The sequence below is a fragment of the Calonectris borealis genome, chromosome 12, assembly GCF_964195595.1.
Source record: "Calonectris borealis chromosome 12, bCalBor7.hap1.2, whole genome shotgun sequence".
NCBI lineage: Eukaryota > Metazoa > Chordata > Aves > Procellariiformes > Procellariidae > Calonectris > Calonectris borealis.
This window is the reverse complement of record NC_134323.1, coordinates 13,178,065-13,202,418: the sequence shown is the minus strand read 5'-3', so window position 1 is coordinate 13,202,418 and position 24,354 is coordinate 13,178,065. Positions and strand designations below refer to the sequence as shown.

Sequence of the window (24,354 nt, the reverse complement as noted above, 5' to 3'; positions counted from 1 at the left end):
TCATTCAACTCTAACAAAACATTTCAGTTATAGTTAACCAAAATTCCGCACACAGCCCCCACAAGGAACACAAATCCCACGCTCAGAAACCCATACTGAGAATTAAATTCTCACAGATGTATCACTTACTTTCTATAGTTATCAAGTAGCCATACCAAATGACTGCTAGTAAATCAACATCAGCAAATATATCTACCCTAAAAGTAAATGGATCCTGAGAGCTGCTCAAGTGTACTTTTTGCTGATACACAGGCCAAGCTGCAAGAAGGGTAAGAGGGAGAATGTACACTGAATGTAAAATGCATTTCACTTTTAAGAAATTGATATAGCTTCTAAAACATACAGAACAATGCTGGAACCAGCTACTTGGGCGTAACCCAAAATACACTGATGAAACCACAGTTATAAAAAAAGCATGTCAGCTACTTAATTACAGTAAAGAGATTACATATAAAATGAACTTACCATCTCTGTCTTCATCGTGAATATTTAGATACAAGTATTCCAGCCCTCTTCCTTTCTTGCCATGCTCTGCTCCTTGTATTTTAGCCATAAGTGTGGTTTTACCTGAACCATCATCACCTGCCAGTAAGTTTTTACAGGAAAAAAAGACACTTTCAGAATTAATTTTAACTTTGTAGAAAAGATTTTTCAAAACACGTTTAAGGAGTCAGAAGTATCCTTGTACATTTTTGGACTGTACTTATTTGTTGTTTTCTTTCAATTATTCCAGCTAAATCCAATGGCTTATACCATGACAATAAGAACGAAGCATTTACATTCTGTGTTACATTCAATTTGTTTAAATATGTTATAAATCTAACAGTGTAAACCAAAAAGAAAGTAAATCTATCAGCCTGAAGACAAAATTACTGTAGATCGTATTACATAACCTAATTTTAACAAATTGATATGTCAGTTTGTTCACATCGTTGTTTTAAACACGCTTCGTTTCTACAAAAAAAACCCCAACCACCCAACTGCTTACGTGTGTTACTTACCAAAAACAAGAATATTCTTGCCCGATGGCAATTTAGACCTTGAACGGGTAGAAACTTCACTCAATATTGAGGACCTAGAAAAACAGCATCATTCTTGTTAGGCTGACATGCACACGGACATGCGCACATATGCACGCACACATACAAACACAACCCACGCGTTGCCCATTTGACAGCACCGATGAACTCAGCAGCTCTGCACGGACCAATCCAGTTACATTCATTCTATTTACAAACTAGAGATGCTGTCACAGTTAAAGATTTAAGTTCATTTTAAAAGACCAAAAATATGCCACCTTTTTGAGAAAAGAAATGCAGCAACATTTTCTTAAGTTTTTCTCCTGCATAAGAGATCACATTACTGCAAAACATTACTTTCCAACTGATGACTAACTCTTCCCACAATCCATTACTGCATTTTATACACAATTGTTTCTGCCATTATTTTTAAAAGCGTTTCTCAGAGGTAAGCGACGGAAAAACAAGAGGTCGAGTCCCCTGGAGCCTATCCCGCAGAGCCAAATCTCCCGGGCTCCGCACACCTGCTCTCCCTTATCCTCGCAGCAGCGATGCTGCCCTCATTCACGCAGTGCGGGGCTCCCCTCAGGCACCCCACGAGCCCCTTCAGAGCCGGGAAGAACCGCATTCCTCACCGTCCCCGGCGCCTCGGCCGCCGGGCGGGCCGGCCCCCGCCGCGGGCAGCTCCGTGCCGCGGCGCCGCCACCCCCCGCTCCTGTCAGCGGGGCCCGAGCGCGGCCCCGCATCCGGCGCCCACCGCCGCCCCTGCCCCGGCCGAGCGGGGCGCACGCTCCTCTCCAGCCCAGCCGAGGCAGGGGCTCACGCCCGCCGCGGGAGGGCCGAGGCGGCTCAGCAGAGCAGGGAGACCCCGACGTGATAGGAACGGGACTCCCGAGAGCAGCCCTCGCCTCCGCCGCCGGGGTGCCGCGGCCCAGGAGGCGCCCCCCTCACCCCCCCCCCGCCCGGGGCAGGCCGCTCACCAGAGGTTCTGTCCCTCCTCCTCCTCGCTGGGGAGCTCGGCGCCGCCGGGCCCGTCCGGCCCCAGCAGCTTCTTCTCCACCAGCACCGGCGCCATCTTGCCAACTGCAGCCACAAAGAGTGACCTCACCCGGGCCCGCCGAGGACCCCGCTCCTCCCTCTCCCCGGCCCGCCTGTGCAGGCGCCCCGCGCTGCCGGCCCCGCCGCTGCTCGCCACCGCCCCCTGCCCCTCGCGGGCGCACCGCCGCTCCCAGCCGCGCCCGCGCCGCTTTCCGATCAGGCGGTGTCCGGGCAGCCCCGGCAGCGCTCCCCGCCCTGGGCGGTGCCCTCCGCGACGGGTGGGGCCGCCGCCGGCAGCGCCCCCTGGTGCCGGCGAGGCGCGGCCGCCGTTGTGCTGCCCGCCCGAGGCGCTGGCCGCCGCCCCGCCGCTCCCTGCCGCGGGGCCCGGGCCGGCGGCTGCCGCGTAACCCCGGTGGCTTCCCGTGCCGCCACAGCCGACCGGGAGCGCTGCCGGGCTGCGCGCGGTCTGTCAGCGAGCTGCTGGCACGGGCCCTGCTCCTGCCCTGGCTGCAGCTGCTGCGCGGCCCTGGCGCAGGGAGTGCTGTGTGTAGCGTGGCAGCTGAATTAATTCCTCTGTTCAGATGAAACTGCCTGTTTTAATTGCCACCCAAATTCTTACACCCCGCCAATAATTTTTGTTCTTCTAATAGAGCTACAAAGCAGTTCAAGGGTTTTTGTAAACATGCTTTCCTTCAGCTTTTCAAAGTGCTAAAATACTGTTCTTGGTAGCTTAAACAGCCTGAAAATGACATCAATTATTCTTATGCAATTATATTTTTATGATGCCCATTAAAAGCATTTTAAGCAAGAAAATTAATAATATCAAGATTGTACAGTCAATCAAAAGGGGAGAAAAAGATTAATTGACTTGCACAAATTCACACAACAGGTTTCTGCTTGCTTCTAGTCCCTGACTCCTCCCTTTTGGATTATACAAGAATGTTTTAGTGATGTCTTTTTCAGCAACTTGCGTCACGAGAGTAGCTGAAGCACCAGAAGAGGTTGCCCAAAGAGGTTGTGGTAATTTCATCCTTGAAGATCTTCAGAACTTGACAAGGCACAGAGCAACTTGACTGACTTTGAAATGAGCCCTGCTCTGAGAAGGAGATTAGATTATGGACTCCAGAGGTCCTTTCTAACCTAAATTGTACCTAAGCATAGATAAATTGTCAGTATTGTGATATTCTGACTTTGTGTCAAGTAAAGATTTACGCCTTACATATTTTCTCCACTTGAAATACATTTAGGCCAGAATAATACGGATTACTAACACACATTCAGTCCAGAGATGAAAAAGCAGCTTGTCTAGACTAGCTTTTGAGTCCTTGGAAAAACACTTGTCTGTAGCAGACCAAAACCTCCTGTTGTGCGTACCGCTCCTTGGTAGTCCTTTTGGCTCATATTCTGCAAATACAGATGCCAATATTTAACTATGCTGCTTTGAATAGCTCCATTCAAAGACATCCTTTATAGATGTTTGAATATTTTAATAATATAAAAACCAAAGTGCAGCAACTGAAAATATTAGAAGACCTATTTATTAGATCATTGGCATCATCTTTACTGCAAGTCTTCGGTTATCTTGCTTGTTTTTAAGCATTTAAGCTACATAGTAGTGAAAACCTAGTGCCAATAACTAAACTTTTTCCATAATAAATGAACTATCAATTAATCACTCCTTTATCAGAATAGATAGAAAATACAAATGAAATACAAAGGCTATCACTGAAAAATCAAGTTACTAATGCTTTCATTAAAGTTTTCTATAAAAATTGTGTAATTAGCAGAAATGGTCATTCTGCTCACTTACTTGAATAATACACCAAAAAATGTCCAACTGTAAACAGAGGCCAAATTTTATCAGTACCTGCATTTTACTTAGTTCAACAGTGAAGTATTTTATGTAGGTCCAGGAATGTTACCCCAGTCGCTAGTATCAGTCAAGAAATACTGCAGCTGAACCACACACTAAATCTTCTACCCAGAAATTCTGAGATTTCCACAAGCTTTCTATTTCAATTTACTTAATGTACCAGTGTAAGATCTGCCTACTATATGCAGCAGTGTTTAACCACGCATTTGGTGTTTTCTGTCATCGATATATTTTTCTGCACATATAGCACATTAAATGCATGACAAAATATTTTACCCGCTTTAAACGTTTCACTGATTAAGCGGAAACAAATTCAGACACAACATTAACATTTACCAATTTCTGACATAAAATATTCATTTTAGCAATATAGTCTTTTCTTACAAATGGTATAAAGCAAACTATAAAAAGATTCAAACAGAAAACCAAATCGAATGTTACATAAATCAAATGTTCAAGAAGGTTAAATTAAGGAAAAAACATAAATTTTACTGATAAAGATTTTGTTAGCTATGTTAGCATTATTTAAAAGAAAAACCTACTTATCAAATTACATGTAATTTAAATTTACAAAGCATAACAACTCTGTCAGTGAATGTTATCACTGAAAAACATAAGTCCAAGCCAATCTAAATTCTCTCAGGGCTCATATTGTTGTGACAATACCTCACTGTTAATAATGCTGTTCTTCAACGTTCTGCAACAAAATCCAAAATACTCTTGAAAGATGTTATTGATGATCTTTGTTTTTTTCTTGCCTCTATAAAATGGAGATACAAGAGACAATACCAAGACAAATGTTGACACAAAACACTGCACTTCAGAACTTTAGAAAATGTTTCAGTAGAAAACCACCACACACCCAAAGCACAGCAGGAATGCTGTCTACTCCATCCATAGGTCACACCTCTGTGTAAGAGTGTACATACTAAACACTGTGAAAACTGCGAGAGAGATTTTCACAAACCATCATCAGAAAAGAGACTGAACAGAGAAAATATCAACTTCCTAATAAACATAGCGATTAATTTAGAGTCCTTAACTGAATTTCTTATCCTCTTTGTATTCTATCAGGTGGCACTGGAAGGTTTAAAGGCTCTCTAATACCAGTTTAGTTCTCTCTCTCCAAGCACAAGCCCCAACTGATTTACATCAGAGACCATTCTAATGCTTAGCATGCACACTGTTGAACTGACACAAAGCACAGTTCCATGGGCTGCAAATTCTGATAGCCTGTCCTTTTTTTGCAAGTCAATTCAGGGTCAAAAGCTGAAAACTGAGCTGACAGCATATATGATTAGTAGAAAACTCAATTATGATTACTTGCAACTGTAACCTGTAGTATTTCTTGGAAAGATCAACACTTGTCCGTCCTTTCTGAAATGGGTAAGACCACAAAATTAAATTCCAATGATTACCCATTTTTTTTACTCCACTCAAAAGACAGTTAATTTCTTCAGTCGTGAAATCTTTTCGAGTTCTTCTTTTCTTGTTTAAGGTTCTTGTCTTCATGTCCAGGGAACATATTTCGTTGTTCTGCAAATATTTATTTTGGTGTAATTAAAAACTATGTAAATTTACATACTATTTCACATTTGGAAGTAGCGCATTATTACTGACAATACAATCTTAAGTAATCCTAAAGAAATGATCGTTTTCTCAAGATAACAATGGTTCTTCAAGATTTCTTCACTGTCACCCACTTACTGAAATACAGTATTTTTCCATGACCTTTACCTTCATTTCTGTTGTGCCTACATAGTTTATACCTTTAGTATGTTTATTCCTTTAGGTTTCTGTTATTTCTATACTATGCAAATTTTCATTAGTGCAGCAAAAAGCATACCTCCATATCCATTATTCAGAAAGGACTGTCAGTTGAAAAATGCTTAACTTACTTCAGGGATAAATCAGTATGACCAGAGTAGAATCAACAGAATATCTTTTTAATAAGGCTCACTTTGCTACTGGGCTCCTGTTAAAGGTGACTTAAAAAGAAATTATGTAATTCATAGTGATGTTATTTGGACATTGATAAATATGTGAGTGTATGATTAGGCTTTGCATAACTAACCTCATCTTTGTCAAGTGAATATATGCAATTTTCTTCTAAGCGCTGACATTCCTGGTTGCACATTTCTTTGACTCTTTGTCTCTTCAAGTTAGCATCTTGGTTTTTTTGGAAAGCTATGAAATTGTGAACAAGACCACCTCTTAGTTACTTTAACTGAAATCTACTGTAAAACTGAATATAGTGTTGTAAAGGAACATTTCTTCTAACGAACTTGTATATGTAAATGTTGCTTTATTAGTAATATTCCATTTTCATTAGATTTTTTTCTCATCATTGACATTAACACGTGAAGATTATTTATGCATTGGAAGCAACTAGCAAATAATAGGAACTAACTCAAATATCAGTAATACTATGATTGAAGGTACAAGAAGATACCTGTTTAGATTCTTAGCCATTTGTCTCCAATAGCAAGCACAGGTGCTTTTCTCAATGCCCTGACTTAAATGCAAAACTTGATCTTTAAGTTATGTTTTTTACAGAATTAACTTTCCGGTAATACTCACACTTTTCATATGTAGGTATCAAGTTATAGTTGTCAGCCAACCTAGTATTTTTTCTATGTTCATCTCTATTTGAAGTATCAGATTTGTTTTTTCTAATTGGAGTCAAAATAATACCTTAAAAAAAACAAACAATAGAACATTATGCATGTCTCTCAAAAAACCACAAAACACAGGTAATGTTTTAGGAATTAAAATTTAAGAGAGAACCATCTTTTGAGTCATAATACTACCTGGTCTTGGAAGAAAGACTGGAAAATTCAGTTTACTTCAGAAAATGTTTACTTGCTAAAGGTAATATATTAGTGAAATGGGCTCTCGAGATGAAATAAAGTTGGGGTTTTTTTTAAATTTTAAAAGACCTCCATGGCTATCATGGCCAAATTAATTGGGGGGGGGGGAATTAAAAGTATTTAAAAAAAAAAAATAATCAATCTACTAGCTTTTACCAGAAATTAATGAAATAAAATAACGATGTAAACAAGGTTTTTGGAAATAGGAGACTAAAAATAAATTCCTGATGGGTGGACTGATTTTTGAAAAGAATGTTTTTTAAAGTAATATTAATGTTTTAGAATATAAGTACTGATTTAGAGAGCTGCTTCAGCCTACTTTAAAATTTCTGGTCATCAATCATAAGACACGGTATTGGTTACTGGTTGATGGATGTAGTAATGTATGACTGTGGTTGGAGCTCTGCAGGATGTACCCACAAACACCACATTCTGAAGAAAATTCCTTGTGAATTACGTAAAAAATATATATCTGCAGAGTAAAGAAAAAAATTATAACCATTAACTTTTTTGCTACATTACAGAACAAAATACTGTAAAAGATATGTACACTGCTATTTACAAGTGGACAGTTGTGTATTATAAAGAATACCAGTTTTTATGGGCAACTGACGGTTCTGCAAACATAGGGTTCCTAAACCGCACTGCAGAAATTGATGGAACTTATATTCACTTTCTATCTCTACCTTGTTAACAACATCTTATTCAACACCTCATAATACAGGACAGATAAATAGATCTCCTGTACTTAATTTTCTGATAGGTTGTTTTCAGTTACTTGCTCTAGTATTGTTGTATATGTTAAGCTTTACCTTTTTAGCTATTTAGCACACAGAGACCTAAATCCTTAGCAGAGCTCCAAGCAGGAACAGAAACAGGTATAATAGGGTGATGCTGAATCCAGGAACAGGCAACTGCACTGTGTTCTGACCTTGATTATACCTCTCCATTTTAAAAATTAATGCCACAAAACTGAAAAATAGCAGACGGCATGGAAGTAACCCTGACAGGATTCAAAGCAGTATCTACAAAGCAAGTGCCAGATAACATAATTCCCTATCCACAGCCTCCCACGGTAAAGTCCTGCAAAAGAATTGCTTAGACAGTAAGGGCTTTTTGCATTAATTTCCAAACCAAGCCCTTACTTTGGAAACTATCCTTTTTGCTCCTAAAAGTTGGTATTTCTGTATGCAGTCTTTCTTTCTTCACTGGGGTCAGCATTATTTCTGGAAAATATAAGATAGACACCAGTACAAATGCCAGTAAGTAATAACTGTTTAATTTTTAAAATGCCTCCTTTAAACCAGAAAAATATAGGATGCACTTTTATTTAATTCCTAAGCCCCTTACATCCATAAGTATGTAATATTAGAATGAAATTACTTTGTTATGATATCATACATCCATTCACACTTATTTCAACTTAATATATTCCCTTCTATTAGTACTTGACTAACTTTGGCAAACTGTCAGGACAGAGTCTCAAAGCCTATAATGAGGATGTATCAGTACTGCCAAGAAATACACAAGATCCTCAAAACATAAGTGGCTAGTTCTGATCTCACTTAGTACAAATCATTGGTAAATCAAATTAAATGAGTGAGTTTACAAGAGCAGGACAATAAGAATCAGACCAAAAAAAGTTCGGAATTTTAAATATGGTTTAAAACAATAGTTACAACTACTAAAAAAAAAATATCATAATTACTCTCATGGGCTGCATATCTACTGTTATTACAAACAGCCAATTTGCGAAGTTCCTTTTTATATCTTTCTTCAGCTTCCAGAATGACTTTGTGATGCTCACACTGGTATGGACAACTTTGCAACATCTTCATAAAGGTTTTACTATTGAAGGACAGTCCTCCTGCTGTACAACCTGGAAAAAAAAAATAGGATATTGTAGAAACAGCAAGCACGAATGCTACAGAAGCCATCACAACGTCCAGTGTTCTGTTTTGCTCACTATGATCTACAATTTGACCTCCAGTTTTCCATATACACATCTCAAAAGAGATTACACTTTTATGTATCTTCTTGAAAATACTTACTTTTGTTTTGTATTTGCTCTCAAAAAAAAAAAAGTGTTTTCACCATGACCTATGGGACCAAGTTATATTGCACTTCAACTCCAGAAGTACTAAATGAGGCATGGATCCTCTACAGAAGTAAAAATATCAAGTGGGATGGGAAGAAAGGGGCCTCATTCCCTTTGCACATTTATCCAGGAGTCAAAATATAAAAGATGCCTTTGCTATACTTTGAAACTTTCTCTATGTTCTAACAGTTATCTGTATTAAGATAGAATGAATAGATGATAAGTCTAACTTAGGTATGAATTTCCTCACAAGAAGCCTTCCTGTTCGATTTTCAGGACATTCCTAAGGTAATTTATGGTTTAGTTATTCTTGGATGTTCTCACAGTTTGTTACATCAGCTGAAGGAGAACTTCTGCACTGTGAGCAATTCTAAGGAGGGCACTGCAATATTCTAGCCTAAGATAATGCAGTGCTAAATCTCAGGTTGAATTTAATTTGACAACTTGGGTTCATGTGCCTAAAGGCCTTATGTCCAAAGGTGGACTATGGGCTTTTTTTTTCTTTTGGCTTTTGGCAGTTTTTTGGTTTTGTTTTGTTTTTTAATAAAGAGACACAGGCTTGATGAAAAAATCCACTTATAAATCCTGAGTACCAGCAGCATTCTTATAACCTACTGATAGACCATGTTCAGGAAGTAGAAGATGGGGTAACTGAGGGCTGCAGTCATGGATTACTGTAAAACTGACTGCCTGTACTTAATAGCAGTAAGGCAGAGAAAACAGAAGGGCTGCAGAATAGTTAGGAGGCTTAGCAGGGGAATACATGACGGAACTGAGGAGGGCTACATGTTTTTCCTCCCTCTTTCCGATCAGAGAAAGGAGGAAAACACCCGCTCTTAAGTATTCTTGTAAGTAGTGTGTCATCTTTTAAGCTGTTGTACATTCTGTTTGTTAGTAAACCCACATTAAGAAAATACATAGACCGAAACTGGAATATGTAAGCTTTATTTCAATATTTATGTTTTATTTTAGGGGCAGAAAAAGGAAAGGAAGCAGTTAAGAATTACATAATAGATAATTGAATAGATGTGTTAAAATTTGTGTAATGTCAGTTCACTTACTGCATTGCTGACTCTTTAAGGCTTCTTTTATGGACTCAGGAAAGAAAGACCTAAGATAATATTTACCTAAACACCTTAAATCTGCCATTTTATGGGATGCAGATGTAGTTGAAGTACTTTTTTCTTCCTTGGTTATCTCTGAGTAGAACGAACGTTGATCTAAATTAAGACGACAAAAAAACCACTAAGAAAATGCAACCTATCCTTTGCTGCAGAAATTATGCATCAGCATACCTATATTCAATTGTATTTTCTATTTGTAGATTATTAAAGTTTAATTTACATAACAGCAGAAAATCCAAAGGAAATTCCTGAAGTTAAATGGATCGCATTTACATTTTTGTAAATCCAGACTAATTACATTTAATTCAATGCTTTTTCGTCACTCTCCCAAAGCATATTACTTCATCTTGAACACAGCAAAATAACCCTGTAAACTTACATTGCTTAACTAAACCCTATAAACTTTATTTCTATTTGGACTCAGATGCTGAAAAATGTGATGTACTGGAATAATACTTATTCTCCATTTAAATAGGTATAACCTGGAGATCAGCTTGGTCACCTGTAAAGCTACCATTCTGGCAAATACTAATCTAACAAATAATTACAAATTTTATAAATTAACAGAAAACTAAATTATGAATAAAGATTTGATTGAACAGATCCCAATTCTGAAATAAATATATCAGACTAAGAAGACTCATGCAAATCTGAAAAACATTTATCTTAAACACATGTTCAACATGTAGGAATAGCTTCAGGCAAAAGTCACTCTCACGGGTAGATTCTATCCCCAATCTTACGAGTACAGAAAAAAACCAGCATCCTTATGCATTTTCTGTTAATGGCTTTCATTGTTCAGTACGGATTGCATTCAGACTAAATTTAAAACATTTATCTGCGATACATTCATTTGAATAGTTAAAATCAATTAAAAAAAGAACGCTAAAAAATGTATTAGAAGAAAAATAGAATAAGTATTCTTCTGGTAAAATTATATACAATGTAAAATTCCAAAACTATGCAAACAGTTAAAGGATATTATACATAATTTACTTTGTTATGTAATTATATATAACATCTGATAAAAAGTAGTGATAAAAGTACACAAATCTAATTCAAATCTCATTAAGAACAAAATTTTTTAAGAAAGGAATATGTTTAGCTATTTGTACCTGATGTGCATGTTTGCTTCATATTTTTAACAATCTCTGCTGGTTGTTTAAATAAGTGTTCACTGGGAAGATCAAAATGTGAACAAATTAAAAAAAAAATCAAATTTCACAACATACATTTACCTGTAAATTAATACACACATTCCAAAGGCAAAACAAAAACCACATTAAATATACAAAAGGTAAAACTCTAAAAAATTTATTCTAATTATCCCGAGTTACTGGGCTTGTAGTATCCAGCATATAATCATTGTGTGTTAGAAATCTGATTACCAGAGATCTGTGATTAGCATTCCTTGCAGTGCTGTTCAGCCTGTCTGTTCCACCATTTGGAATGCAGTGCTTTCAAGGGATGCTGGTTTCCAGAGTCATTTGCAATTCTGGTTCACGTAAAGATTACTTAGTGCACATAAAACTTTCACAAAGTCTTCAAAATACTGTAGCCTTCACCAGATGTAGCAATTGCTCTAAAAGGTAACTGATTTTCTTCTTCTTTTACACTGATTAATGTTTATGCAACCAACATGCTCCTATGATACGGTGATCATGCATTTTTCTATGTCATTGACTACTTCCAAATGCTAGAGGAGCAAGGAGCCTAAACTATGGTTTTGCTTGAGTAACTCCTGTTTTCACACAAATACATATGCAAGGAGAGAGCCTTTTTTTTAAAAAAAAAAAAAATTTAATTTCTTAATAGTTTTGTGCTTCAGAGGTCAGAACAACAAATAAAGAAGCTGTGTGAAATTATGCTAATCAGTAGCAAAGCAAAATTTACCTGAATGTACCACGGAAAATATCCTAGGCTCGTGATAATTTCTGTGGTAGTTGCAAAGTTACAATGCAATGCGTTCAAGGAAACGACATAGGAGCAGGGTCCAGGAAGCCACATAAAAAAAGCATAATAAAAATGTGGAACTCAAAAAAAGGAGAAACGTAGTTTTGTTCATACTCTCTCATTGCCTGTCTTGAGGGATATTCCAGATATAAATTCAAGATAATGGAATCTGTATTTATCCTTGCAACTTGCCTATACTTAATTTTTGTTTATCAATAGGAAAAATAACAATAAGAAGCAAAAGAAAAAGAGTAAAGTAAGCGTTTGTGTGAGAGCAACAAGCAAGAGAACGGTTAATGACTAGTAACAGATAATTTAAAAGGCTGACGTTCATCTTGGAAATTACTAAAGAAACACAACTTAGTATTTCTACTTATGTGCAAGATACTTACCTTACTTGAAGAATAGACTGATTTTTTACACAAGCAGTTTTTTCATTTATACTGTGACTTTGAAGTACACTGTATGTTTGCATTTTATTAACTGAACGTGGAATATTACTCTGTTCACTTTGTCTAGTAGAAGCATTTACTGGATCCATAGTGTTCACTATTTCATTTTTCAGTGGAGAAGAATTTACAGATGGAGCAAGAACGTGATCATCTGACTTAGAGGTCAACTGTGGACAGTGTACTTCTTTATGTATTCTTTTTATATAAGTTTTTGGATCAGCAGGATTCACTTCATGGTATTTTGATGCTTCAGTATTGGCTTCTGAAGATCTGTCTACAAATACTCTTCCTTGCACTCTTTCCTGTATTGAAAAATACTAGTTAGCGACTATATGAGCTCTATAAAAACATTAAATAAATCTAGTAACAAGATTAATTAGGATAGACCAGTCTAACTCTGAAGGTAAACAAATTCCAGAGAAGCTTCAAAAACCCCTGACTGAGTTGAGAGCCAACAAGACAGCAGTGCTGTTGAATGTGTTGAAGGGGTAGTTACTAAGTGATAGTTCCAGGCTGAAGCAATGGATTTGCTATTAATCAAATCATAGAATCATAGAATCGTTTAGGTTGGAAAAGACCTTTAAGATCATTGAGTCCAACCATTAACCTAGCACTGCCTAGTCCACCACTAAACCATGTCCCTAAGCACCTCATCTACACGTCTTTTAAATACTTCTAGGGACGATGACTCAACCACTTCCCTGGGCAGCCTGTTCCAATGCTTGACAACCCTTTACAAGGCACTTCTAGAAATGAAAATATTTCATTAACTTAAGATCCAGCTAAATAACTCAAAAACTTGCTGTTCTACACCCAGAGATACCAAGTAGTTATACAGCACAAGGAAAATATGAAACAACTTTATTTCAGTTTATGTTCACATTTTCCATTATCATTTATGCCATTATAGCTGTACAATCATGGGCATTTCATGCATGCAAATATTAAAATTATAGGTTCAAATGATCAGCAATTAAAAATAAATCCAACTCTTGTTTCTCCAACCTAAATGATCTCAATTTTGTAGAAAATCTGGTTTTATAATGAACTAAAACGCTTCACAAAAATACAGATGCTTGCATTCTCTGATTGCCCTGCATACTTCTAACTTTGTATGACATACAGTAATGGTAAAAGTTGCAGGTTGTAGTTTCACACACATCCAATGTTTTCCCTACTTTTCTAGCTCACACTGAAATTATTTTAAGGGTTTACTTTCTATTTCTCCCTAAACTCTGGAAAGATTTGCTTAGTTTTATCCTACTTTGGTAAATAGGCCAACCTCATCATGTTCTTTTTCAATCAAGTTTATTCTGTGTAAAATTTCTTTTGCTTTCTTCCAGTAGTCTTGTAGACTTCTTTTTCTGACTTGCATATCCAACTCTTCTGCGTTGTTCACGTTTAATGAATTATCATTTATTTTCAGGGACAACTGTTCAGCTTTATAAAATGTAAAACAATATTAATATTCCAAATGTTATCAATGAACACCTTAATAAGTATTTCTTATATTTTAGTATGCTGAGGCACAACCCCAACAATTTAATGCAAAATATAACCTCTGAAAAATGATTTTTATATAACTTAATTTAAATTTACACATAAATGTTAATACACTTCAAATATAAACTGCAGTTACAAGAGGTGAGCTTGCAATTATAGTTACTATAAGCTGTTTACACAATGGTGCTGTGCTCTAAAAAATGACTTTATCATGGACTTAATCCTAACTCTATAGGTCCTTTACCAGTATGGATCTCTCTTTAAAAAAAAAAAGAACTCCATATTAATGGACACTGAAAATGACCACACCCCCTCAATCTTAGACAAAACTCTCAGTTATGTTTTCAGTACAAAAATGTAGATGCATGCTTTTTACTAATTATCAATTGCATAATACCATCTATGCTTTAGAGATTAAAGGACAAGGTGTTTTTCTGTTTCTTTGATGGTATTATACAGTTAATTAAAACAAACTTAAACAGGATACTTCAAAATACAGCCTACTTTAAAAATAAAGATCAAGATTTTTTAATATTGCAAAATAATTGTAGTCATGGTGATTTCGGGCTTGATTATCTACTGGTTTAGTCTCTATATACAATGGTACATACCTAGGAATAGAGTACCAATTGCATGTTGAATGACAATATTAATATTTTGCACATAATTTACAGATGGGAAAGCTTTTAAGAACTGGCCCTACATATATAGGTTTCACAAATGCATTATTGCAACATCATTGGAATTTTTACTTTTCTTTTTTCTGCCCAAATGCCATAATCAGTCCCTGGTGGCAAATACCCAACTTTTCTGCAGAAAACAAACACCTCCTGGAGTACACAGAATTACAAAGCTGTTACAGTTAAAATCATTTAGAAAGTCAACAGAACTTAAAGATGGAAGTCATCTCTGTAATTTTTAAAGCAATAACAGTAAGCTTACTCATTTGTTTGCAGTTTTGCAGCACAAAAGTAGCAGCTTTGTTTAGTTCCTCATCCTGAGACTCAGTTAATACCTGAATCATAAGTGGAAGACCATTGTTCTGGAGCAGTTCACACTGGTTTTCTTCTAAAATAGGACATTGTAAAGGATAATAGATTGGTTTCAGCCTCATACACACTTAATCTTACAGTAATTTTAGAAACTAATACTAGTAACTTTCAGGCAAATTCTGAAAAAGAGATTTTCATTATGGATCCAAGCATGCTGTAATGACCTACTACCCGGGTTGCAGCAAAAGCGCTCTAGATCACACAGGATGATTTGACCATAGCTCAAAGTTCTTGTAAGAAAACTGAAGGAGGACTGAGACAAATTATATGACAGAGATTGAAACTCATTTAATTGTCACCTAAAATATTTGAATTATGGCTTCTGTATTTCTTTTCCTCTAGTATTGTCCTGGTTTCGGCTGGGATAGGGTTAAATTTCTTCCTAGTGCTGTGTTTTGGATTTAGTACGAGGAGAATGTTGATAACACACTGATGTTTTCAGTTGTTGCTAAGTGCCCTCCTAGTCCAAGGACAGCTCCCGTGCCTACTGACTGAGCTAGGTACACAAGATGGGAGGGAACATAATCAGGACAGCCAGCCCAGCTGGCCAATGGGGTATTCCATACCATGTGACATCATGCTCAGTATATGAAGGGTAGGCGTGATCCAGGAAGTACCGATCGCTACTTGGTTATCGGTCAGCGCGGGTGGTGAGCAATTGCATTGTGCATCACTAATTTTGTATATTTTATCATTATCATTATTATTTTCCTTTTTTTTCCCTGTTCTATTAAACTGTCTTTATCTCAACCCACGAGTTTTTTCTCACTCTTACCCTTCCGATTCTCTCCCCGTCCCGCTGGGGGTGAGGGGAGTGAGTGAGCGGCTGCGTGGTATTTGGCTGCTGCCAGGTTAAACCGCGACAAGTATATACTCCTAAAGTATATACACTACCTTTATGTAAGCCTTGAGATGCAGAAATATCAAAAGCTTAAAGCTTACAATTAGTAAAACTTTAATAAAATTAGTAGTTTAATCCTGGTCTATCTAATTTATTCCTCCTTGTTAACTATGTAATTAGCTAAATTTTTTAATTGTGATCTCATTTGCAGTATGCATTCATAAAATTGACAACTTTCTAAAAATAGTTTTGTTGTCTAAACTTGATAAAACAAAACAAAGGAATCAACAAAAGATGAAATATGATTATTTTGTCAGTGTTGACATTTAAAGAGAAACTTTTATTCTGTTGGTTTAATCATATTTCTATTTGAAAGACATTTTCCAATAAGCTTTGTTTCAATTAATTCTTCATGAAAAAATGTCTTTTAAAATATCTGATTTATGACCTATTAAGCTAATTATTGAATGTGTTATTGACATTTAGAGGATGATAATCAGGATTTTTGAATATAATCCCTTTTCCTTGCGTTTCTGAACATACAAGAGAAAAAACAGTAGTATAAATAAACGATGATCAGTATCTCACACCTTCTGTTTGCTTGAACTACCATAAAATACCAACTTAAGTGTTATGTTTTCACGAGATATGCTTGGGAAAGCCCTGAGGAGCCTAGCAAAAACATTTCAAGGTTACCTACTGCTTATGTTACTTCAAAACCAATACTATTATATAGCTTTTTAAAAAATTAATAGCTATGTAAAAGGGGACAAAAGCTGTATATATCAAGGGCCATTAAAATAGAGCTCAAAAAGACTTATTTGGTATGTATGTATTATAGTAGTTTTCAGGTCTGGATGAATTTCATCCTGTGATACCTAAGCCCAGCTCTGAATTCTTGCATAATAGTCTACTTTTTCTAAGCTCTTAAAGATACTATCTGCTAACAGGTTATAAAATTTAAAGATGGAACATTATAGCAAACATTTTTTTCTGAATATTAATATTACATTATTTAATAGAACTTTCCCTCATGTTCCAGTCTTGATGAAAGTACACCATTGAAGTAGTAAGTGTAGGAGAATTTAATAGAAACTGACAGAAAGAAAAAAAGAAAAAAATCTTACCACAAACTTCAGTACAGTGTCCAATTGTTAGAATAATACTAATTTTTTCTCCTGTATCCAGAGTGTCATTGGACAGCAGCTTCAGTAGCTCTGACACAGTGTGATACTTAGTCAAGACAACACCCATGGCAGCTATTATGTTAAAAATAATTAGAAGGAAAATAAAGTAGATTGTAAGTATATAGGCATCGTCCAAGTATAAAATGCTGTTTTTCAAGAGAACCCTACAGACCTCTAAAAGCCTTGGGCCTGCACAGTCCTCCTCTCTCTTTCATTTTAACACTTCAAATTACCACATCCTTCCTGGTGTAGTAATTCCGCCCATGCTGCTTCCCATATCCAACATTGCCCTTTTTCCCAGATTGTGCTCTATAGAGATGTGGTAGAAGATTTGATGAACAAGGGTTTTGCAACATGCAAGTTTTGTAGACCTCTGCCGAGTTTCTCCACATCCTTTATAAGCTCCAGAATAGAGCAAGAAAGAGTACAATAAAGTTTGACACATAGACTATCTGCCACAAAAAGAGCTAGGAGTGTTTCTGGTAGAGGGCAACCTCTTCCTGAAACTGGGAACACCACTGCTAGTACATACATGCTGAAACCTAGTCTGGTCACATACCAACTTCTTTGAAGCTAGGCTCAAAACTAGTGCAGGTACATGCTTTTAAACTCTTTTGAACTTCCGTTAGGGAGCACTTATGGCAGAAGTGTCAAATATAATAATCATGGCCAACAGTAGAGATTCATCAGGCTCACAGGTTTCTCAAAATCTTCTGATGGAATACACAAAGACCTCGTTAGGATAGCACTATCCAGACACTAAATGAGAGTAAAGATGTGTTATGCAGACATACCACATTTGTTCAGCTCCACGCCTGAGTAACTAAAGCATCTTAAAGCTTACAAAGCTTATTAGTTTGGCATAGGCCTACAGAAACACAGCTCGAACTCCAGCATCCAAGATGACTGCCGCGCCCAGTTCTCAGCTTTACTTACACGAAACTGGCTCTAGTATCTTATTTTAATTTTCAGTATAGTTTAAATTTCACTCTGTTTATTTTAGCAACAATGGGAAAGTAACCCACCTCAGATGAACTGAATCATTCCCCATATACACGTTTGAATTTTAAAAAATCTGCAATATCAACTGGGATGTATATAACTTAATTGCCTTTTAGCATCCATTCTATCACTTTTCCACCAAAACCAGACTTTAAAAATTGCATTTTAAAATTGCCATGTGTAAAAAATGGTAGCGGTCTTTTCACTCACAGTCATTAGCAATGCAGGCATCCAGAGTCTTTGTTACTACTACTGCAAGTTTTGTGCTTGAGTGGCTCATACGGGAATCATGCATAAGCTTGATGAGAACTTTAGCTAAGGTATCCAATCCTCCAACAGAAACAAAATATTTCTGCACATATGCTTAGTGAAAAAAAGAAAAAATATGTCTTAAATAATACAAGTTGCAAATTGTTTTAGCATTTTATCAGTTAGGTTCATTACAATTTTTCTGTGCCTGTATTAATCATTACATTTCAACCCATACAACAGAAGTTGGATATATATTAATCTCAAGAAACGTAGTAATTGTCTTATAAAAATTAGTTAACAGGAAAGACATGGCCCTTGTACACGCATACAAGTGGCAAATATTATGCCTGAGTTCCACCTAAGTCATTGTTTTCAGAGATGTAATGATGACTTATATTTGTAAAATACTTTTAATCAAAACAGCTCCCAAATAGTTTTTACTGACCTTACTAAATGCAGCCAGTTTGTGGCTATTTGTGGACTTCAGCACAATGCAGCGTAAGTAAAGATGGTGGAATATAGTCTTCATAGTAAAAGTTGCAAGAACAGCAAATGAATTTGTAGAGGTTGACAAAAATAAATCAAACATTTAACTATCAAATTAAACTTACTTTTACAAAAGAAAAACTATTTAAAGCTTGAGCTGCACTTACAGTTATTTGCAACTGTGAGACCAACAAATGAACAAATAGGACGAACTATCTCAGGCTCTGTGCAACTTTCGAGCCACTCTTTGGCATATGGAAAAACTGAACAGCAAATGTTTTGATTATCTTCTGGAGAAGTAAAAACAAATAACCCCAAATCAAAATGTAATATGAAATTTCAGTTGAACAGTAAAAATGAAAACAAACTGTTGTCACTTTTGACAAATACTTTAAACTTTCTCCACAGTTTTAACAGCAACACTTACCATTCTGAGGATTGTTAACACAGGCACAGAGAGTACTGCAGACTGAAGACCACAGCTGATAGCACTGATTAGTATTTTCTTCTGACAGATTCATCTCAGATGTGGAAAGAGTTGTTCTGTTAAGAACAACGCAAACAAGTCCCAAATAGTCAAGCGAACTTAAGTCCTAAATAGTTTGTCATTTTTCTGTTTGAAGAGCAACTGTTCGTTTACCTGAATAACTGTAGCAGAAGACCAATGCAGCCTGTATCTCTGACATAGGTTTGCCCACTTTCTAAAAAAGAACACATACAAGACTTTGAAGACACATGCAACTTGAGACAAAATCTTAACGTCAAGTTTAATTTACATAAATACATTCTATTTCCATTTCCTAAGCATATATCCCCCCAGAAAACAAATACAAAATCATACCAACACATTGGCAAAAGTGTTCCATTTCTTTCTATGTCTGTTTTTTTCTATACATTATCAGAAACTACTGGATTGCATTTTTTTTTTCTTTAAACTGTAATTTCATTTTTAGAACGAAACCGCTTTCTGCTATTTAAGGAAATCCCAGTGAGCGATGATCTACTTACATAATTCAGGTTCAGTTACATGAAATCATTCATCTTTATAAATTAACTTTACTAAAACATTACTTATTGAGTGTTCCAAATTTCTGTACTGCAGATTGGCAAATAGAAAAAAATAGTGTTATAACACAGAAGAAAAAAACCCAACTTACTATTATTTGAAACCAGTACTAAGATGACATAAACAGACATTCTTTTCAAGTTCACACCAAAATCCTTATTAATTAAAAATAAAATGAGGTCTTCAAAGAATGCAGAAGTACACAAAGTTTGTTGACAATAAACTGAAACCAGAAGATAAAAACCATTAAGCCCTAAAGCAAGCCATTCATAATCCTAAATTATTTTTGTAATATAGTAACTAGACTCTCAGTTGTGCCCAGTATGCGGTGAGTGGAGACAAAGCAGGACTGTAAAGTGACTGAGAGCTTCCCCCTGTAGTCAGTTCTAAACCAACCAGGACATAGGCAAGCGTTGGAACAATCATTTAACACCTGCTGCTGAGGAAGAGAAGTAGTACAGCTGTCTGGTATTATAAAGACATGCTGTCTACACAAATCAACAAGGTATTTCTCCAAATCTGGGGATAGACAGTGAAACAGTGGCACCTTTACTGCACCTTGCTCGAGCTGATAATCTTGTAATCTGATTTTTTGAGACAAAAAAAATAATGGAGACAAAGCACAAGTAGAAGTAATAACATGGGATCATAACTCACTCGGAAATACAAATAATATTAATTTTTACCATTACTCTCTATTATAATTCCTAATGTAAATAAAGCCGCTTCCTTTACTATGCAATGAACACTTGACTTTGCAAGATCATTTATCAACATCAAACCACCAATTTCTCGAAAATATTCGCTTGCTTCACCTATAACAGAAAAAAGAACAAAAAATCAAACTTTTTTTGTTTCTCTGTCAAATGAAAACCTTCCAAGATCTTATAACTTCTCAGGCCTTCTATCCTTTAGATAATTTTTTTTTTTTACAGTGACAACCAGCTTCTTAACATATATTGTGAACATAAATGATTGCATTGTTTCTGAAGAAAAACACTTCTTACTGTTTTGTTGACAAATTGAATAAATGGTGATCAAAGCCTCTTTCTGAGATACAGGGCAGTCCATCTGATATTTAAGGCATTCAAGCAGTAAGTTCAGATCTGTTTTCATATCTAAGAGCAAACACAAAAAAACTCATGAAAATTGCTATCTTTTCTTTATGTTAATCTATTTAGTATTACAATAAACCTGCTCAAAAGTGTAGTATGTATATGTATTTTAAAGAAAAAAAAGCGTGCGCAAAAATGGAGCTATGCCACTTCTATCCATCTATAAATAACAAACTTACTTAACCTAAAAATATTCCCCTCCGTAGTTTGTTATTTGAGCATGATTTCCTTTGCTAAAGTAATAGCTCCCTTTTAATATTTCTGGCCTTTAATTACCAGTAAGTGTTAGTAAATGTGATGTAAATTACTAAATATTAAATTCGCAATTGCAAGGTGCATTAAGTGTATTAAGTGAAAATACAATTGAAAATCTACAGAGTGAATAGGGAAAGAATCCAACAAAGCAAGGCTTACTATATGATACTTAATTACAGAAGACTTAATCACTTACCACATCAGCTAGAATCTTGAATCGGGTTGTTAGGTTCGTAAGTTAACACAAAGCATTTTCTGGGCACCTACATACAACCCTAGGTAGGTAAACCACTTTGAAAATCTCCTTCTTAAGTCTTTTGGGTATAATAAAAAGACTCATTTGATAATTATTTGCAACAGTAACAGCAGATACTGTATATTTTAAACACTGGTAGAGTTTGGAGTTTCTTAAACAAGTTAAAATACAACAAAAATGTGGGTAAATATTAGCAAAAAAAAGAAGTGACTTTGTGGTGGTATTATTTACTTTATTTGAAAGTTTGTCATTAGATTTGCCCTTTAGCTATCCAATACAGAACCCAAAAACTTGGCAACAAGGAAAAAGAACATTTCCCCGACAGCTCACCACCCCATGACAGACCTATCAGAGTCTACTAATATTTTGTAAAATTGATGCAGATAATAAATGACAAATTATATTAGGTATCTTACCACACTGTTTTTTCTGCACCTTTTGAGTTTCCATTTTTGGTTGTATCTCTGTTCTTGTTCTACAATAGCAAGGGAAAAGTGTTTTCTTTTCTGTTCAGATTAGCAGTGTTTATAATATCATATGCAGTATAAATTAAATCATTTTTCTTAAAATACACTCTTTCCAGTTTTGTGGTTTTACTCTATCATCTGACACACACACAGTCTAATATGCTCTTGCATGGCAAAGATTTCCTTTGGAAATACAGTATTTTATAGTAACACTGCATTTGTAACTATTGTGTTGTTATCTTTTGAAAGTTAACATTTTGCAGAAATCAGGTGATTCCAAGTTACCATTGTGGGGCACCGAATTGTGGGGTCCCTGTCATTAAAAATATACCCAGCTCTGTGTCATTTATCACAATAAATCTGATCCAATTTTCCTTACAATAGGTTGCCAACTTTGTCATCAGCCAACAACTATCAGTAAGACCACCAAATAACGTTATGTAGAGGATCAAGTGCGTCTGACATACACTATAAAACATTCAGCTTCCTACTGCTACTCAGTGAGCCACTAAACCTTATTTATGTTGTTTTATCAGTATTGATCAAAACCAAAGACAAGCACGAACTCAGACATTATTTATTAAACTAAGAATTTATTTTAGTTCACCAAAGAAATTACCACATAACATGAACCATGTAAACCAGAAAAACCCACAGCATTGATTCTACATAAACCTAATGTGCCAGCATCTGAGTTAGTTGAGCAGCAGAGTGAAATTCAGGTTTGGAAGCAGAAAGATGGTCCCTTAACCGTGCCCCGAGTCCCAAACACAAAAGGTTGATGCGTCACAGTAACCTATTTCAATCTCTCAAAAATGATTTAGCTCCAGGTAGAAGCTTTAAATCAGTGATAAATCCAGCTTAATAATGGATTAGTTATCCTTCTCAAAGTAGAGCAAAGGCTTTAAGAAATATCAATGTCATCTTAATGAAGACAGCCAGCCCTGCTTTCCATTTAGTTACTGATTGTCCCCATTCCTTTGCTGCTACCATTAGTTCAAATGCTCCATACACATCCTTATGGTAGCATTGGTGAAGCACGAGTTTTGAGAGGGAAAGTTTAGAAAGAGTTCATCTCCCTTTACCCTTTCAGAAGTAATGCATTTCATTTTCTTGCAAATCTAACACTGCCACAATAGCGGAAAGCTTGCAAGTCTTCCTCACCTCTTTTTGCTCCTCCTGATACCACCCTGCTAGCCTCAGAGAAAACAAAAACTACCTACATATTCCTTAACAAAAGAAAGGCTGTAAAAATGAGCTCTCTTTGGAGCTGACTTCATTTCAGTTAAGTTTAATTAAATACACATTTATACAATTAAAGAGCCTTTAATATAAGAAGCACAAGTTTTTTTAAACACTCTAGAAAGATATGTCTTGATCTTAACTGGATCTTTTTCTTTTGCAACATACAGAAGGTACACAAAGCAATATTTATAAGCCAGCCTACATTAAAATGCAAATAGCTTAACTCTGTTGGTGCATCACAGGGCAAAGATGAAGAGAAATAACAGGATTTGCTGCAACAGACTTCTGGCAAATGTTCTGCATATAAAAGAAAATAGATTACCTCCTCCCCATCAGTTATGGACAATAACCCAGTAACACCCTTTCAAACCTCAAAAAAACAGTCTTAAAAAAAGTGCAGATATATTCATCTGTTTGTTCAGCAGCACACGGCTTGAACATTCAGAAAGACTGACACCAGAGGTTAGCAGTGCTCACATGGAGTGATGGGGGCCTGGGCTGCCGGGCTCACCCCTGCACAGCCACGCCAGGGATATTTTTCCTTTTTAAAACCTAGTGGTCAAATCCTGTACAGTGGAAGCAGTCTGGACTCTTGGTGTCCTACTGAAATCAAAATTCACACCAGCAGCTGAGGATGCGTCCACTAACTTTTGAGGAACACTGTTCAGTAACAGGCCTTTGAAGTCTTCCAGTGCTATTTTAGCATTCATCCCATCCCTCCTCCCTCTCAAATGAGCCATGTATGATTTACAGCTCATTATCAGAGTTCGACTTTGAAGTTGAAGTCTTAACTAGTACTCCAGATCTTCCCAAATGTAAAAAGAAAAGAACATATAAAAGATTTTAAAAAGTCCAACAGTCTAAAGATGAAACAACAAAAGCATTCTTCTGCCAGCTTTTGGGAGGGTGGGGAATATCAAGAGGACGGGAAACAGGGCACGGATTAGGTACCTGTTGATCCACAGTGGGAGTGGTTCTGTTCAGCCACGAAGGCGACTCCGGGCCCCTCCGGGCCCCCCCCCCCCGCCGGCCTGAGGAGAGCGGGACGCCTCACTGCCGCCCTCAGCCGCGCGCCCTTCCCGCCCCGCCGCGGCGCGCGCGGCCGCTAGCCCCCTCCCCCGGCCCCCTCAGGAGTCACCGCAGCCAGCGCCAGACGAGCGGCGGTACCGCCGTCGCCGCGGGGCAGGGAGGCACCGCCAG

At 36.8% G+C, this 24,354-nt stretch overlaps 2 protein-coding genes across 7 annotated transcripts in view; both read right to left on the bottom strand.

Moving 5' to 3' along the window:
• The window catches only part of DYNC1LI2 (dynein cytoplasmic 1 light intermediate chain 2), a 29,197-nt gene extending 27,016 nt beyond the window's left edge, over positions 1-2,181 (bottom strand). For 4 of the 6 annotated variants that reach the window (XR_012675410.1, XR_012675408.1, XR_012675409.1 and 1 more), the window contains exons 1-3: positions 2,000-2,173; positions 1,002-1,075; positions 466-582 (exon numbers count right to left, since the gene is read on the bottom strand). Coding sequence is in view for 3 of the 6 variants with exons in the window: in XM_075161425.1 (XP_075017526.1) it covers positions 466-582; positions 1,002-1,075; positions 2,000-2,094 (286 nt within the window). In the remaining 3 variants the exon portion in view is untranslated. Of the gene's footprint in view, positions 1-465; positions 583-997; positions 1,076-1,999 lie in introns of all 6 variants that reach the window. The other 2 variants (XM_075161427.1, XM_075161426.1) reach the window with 2 other exon arrangements.
• Positions 2,182-2,827: 646 nt separating this feature from the next.
• Positions 2,828-24,240, bottom strand: TERB1 (telomere repeat binding bouquet formation protein 1). Its single transcript, XM_075161440.1, has 22 exons — positions 23,775-24,240; positions 21,859-21,917; positions 20,824-20,934; positions 20,503-20,631; positions 19,908-20,039; positions 19,391-19,451; positions 19,178-19,293; positions 18,918-19,040; positions 18,223-18,375; positions 16,951-17,082; positions 14,873-14,998; positions 13,710-13,867; positions 12,368-12,729; positions 11,138-11,199; positions 10,026-10,118; positions 8,509-8,679; positions 7,946-8,026; positions 6,511-6,624; positions 6,005-6,117; positions 5,267-5,466; positions 4,597-4,690; positions 2,828-3,461 (listed from the first exon to the last, which is right to left on the bottom strand). The coding sequence occupies exons 2-22, from the start codon at positions 21,890-21,892 to the stop codon at positions 3,363-3,365; spliced, it is 2,664 nt and encodes an 887-aa protein (XP_075017541.1). The 5' UTR covers positions 21,893-21,917; positions 23,775-24,240; the 3' UTR covers positions 2,828-3,362.
• Between the last annotated feature and the right edge of the window lie 114 nt (positions 24,241-24,354).

What these genes read in the sequence shown, in the direction of transcription:
- TERB1 (XM_075161440.1), bottom strand. Translation starts at nt 21,892, where the DNA reads ATGGAAACTCAAAAGGTGCAGAAAAAACAGTGTG. An exon ending in AATTATAATAGAGAGTAATG is followed by an intron (nt 20,040 to 20,502) that starts GTAAAAATTAAT and finishes TTCTGGTTTCAG; the next exon opens with TTTATTGTCAACAAACTTTG. An exon ending in CTTTCCAAGAAATACTACAG is followed by an intron (nt 4,691 to 5,266) that starts GTTACAGTTGCA and finishes TCCATTTTATAG; the next exon opens with AGGCAAGAAAAAAACAAAGA.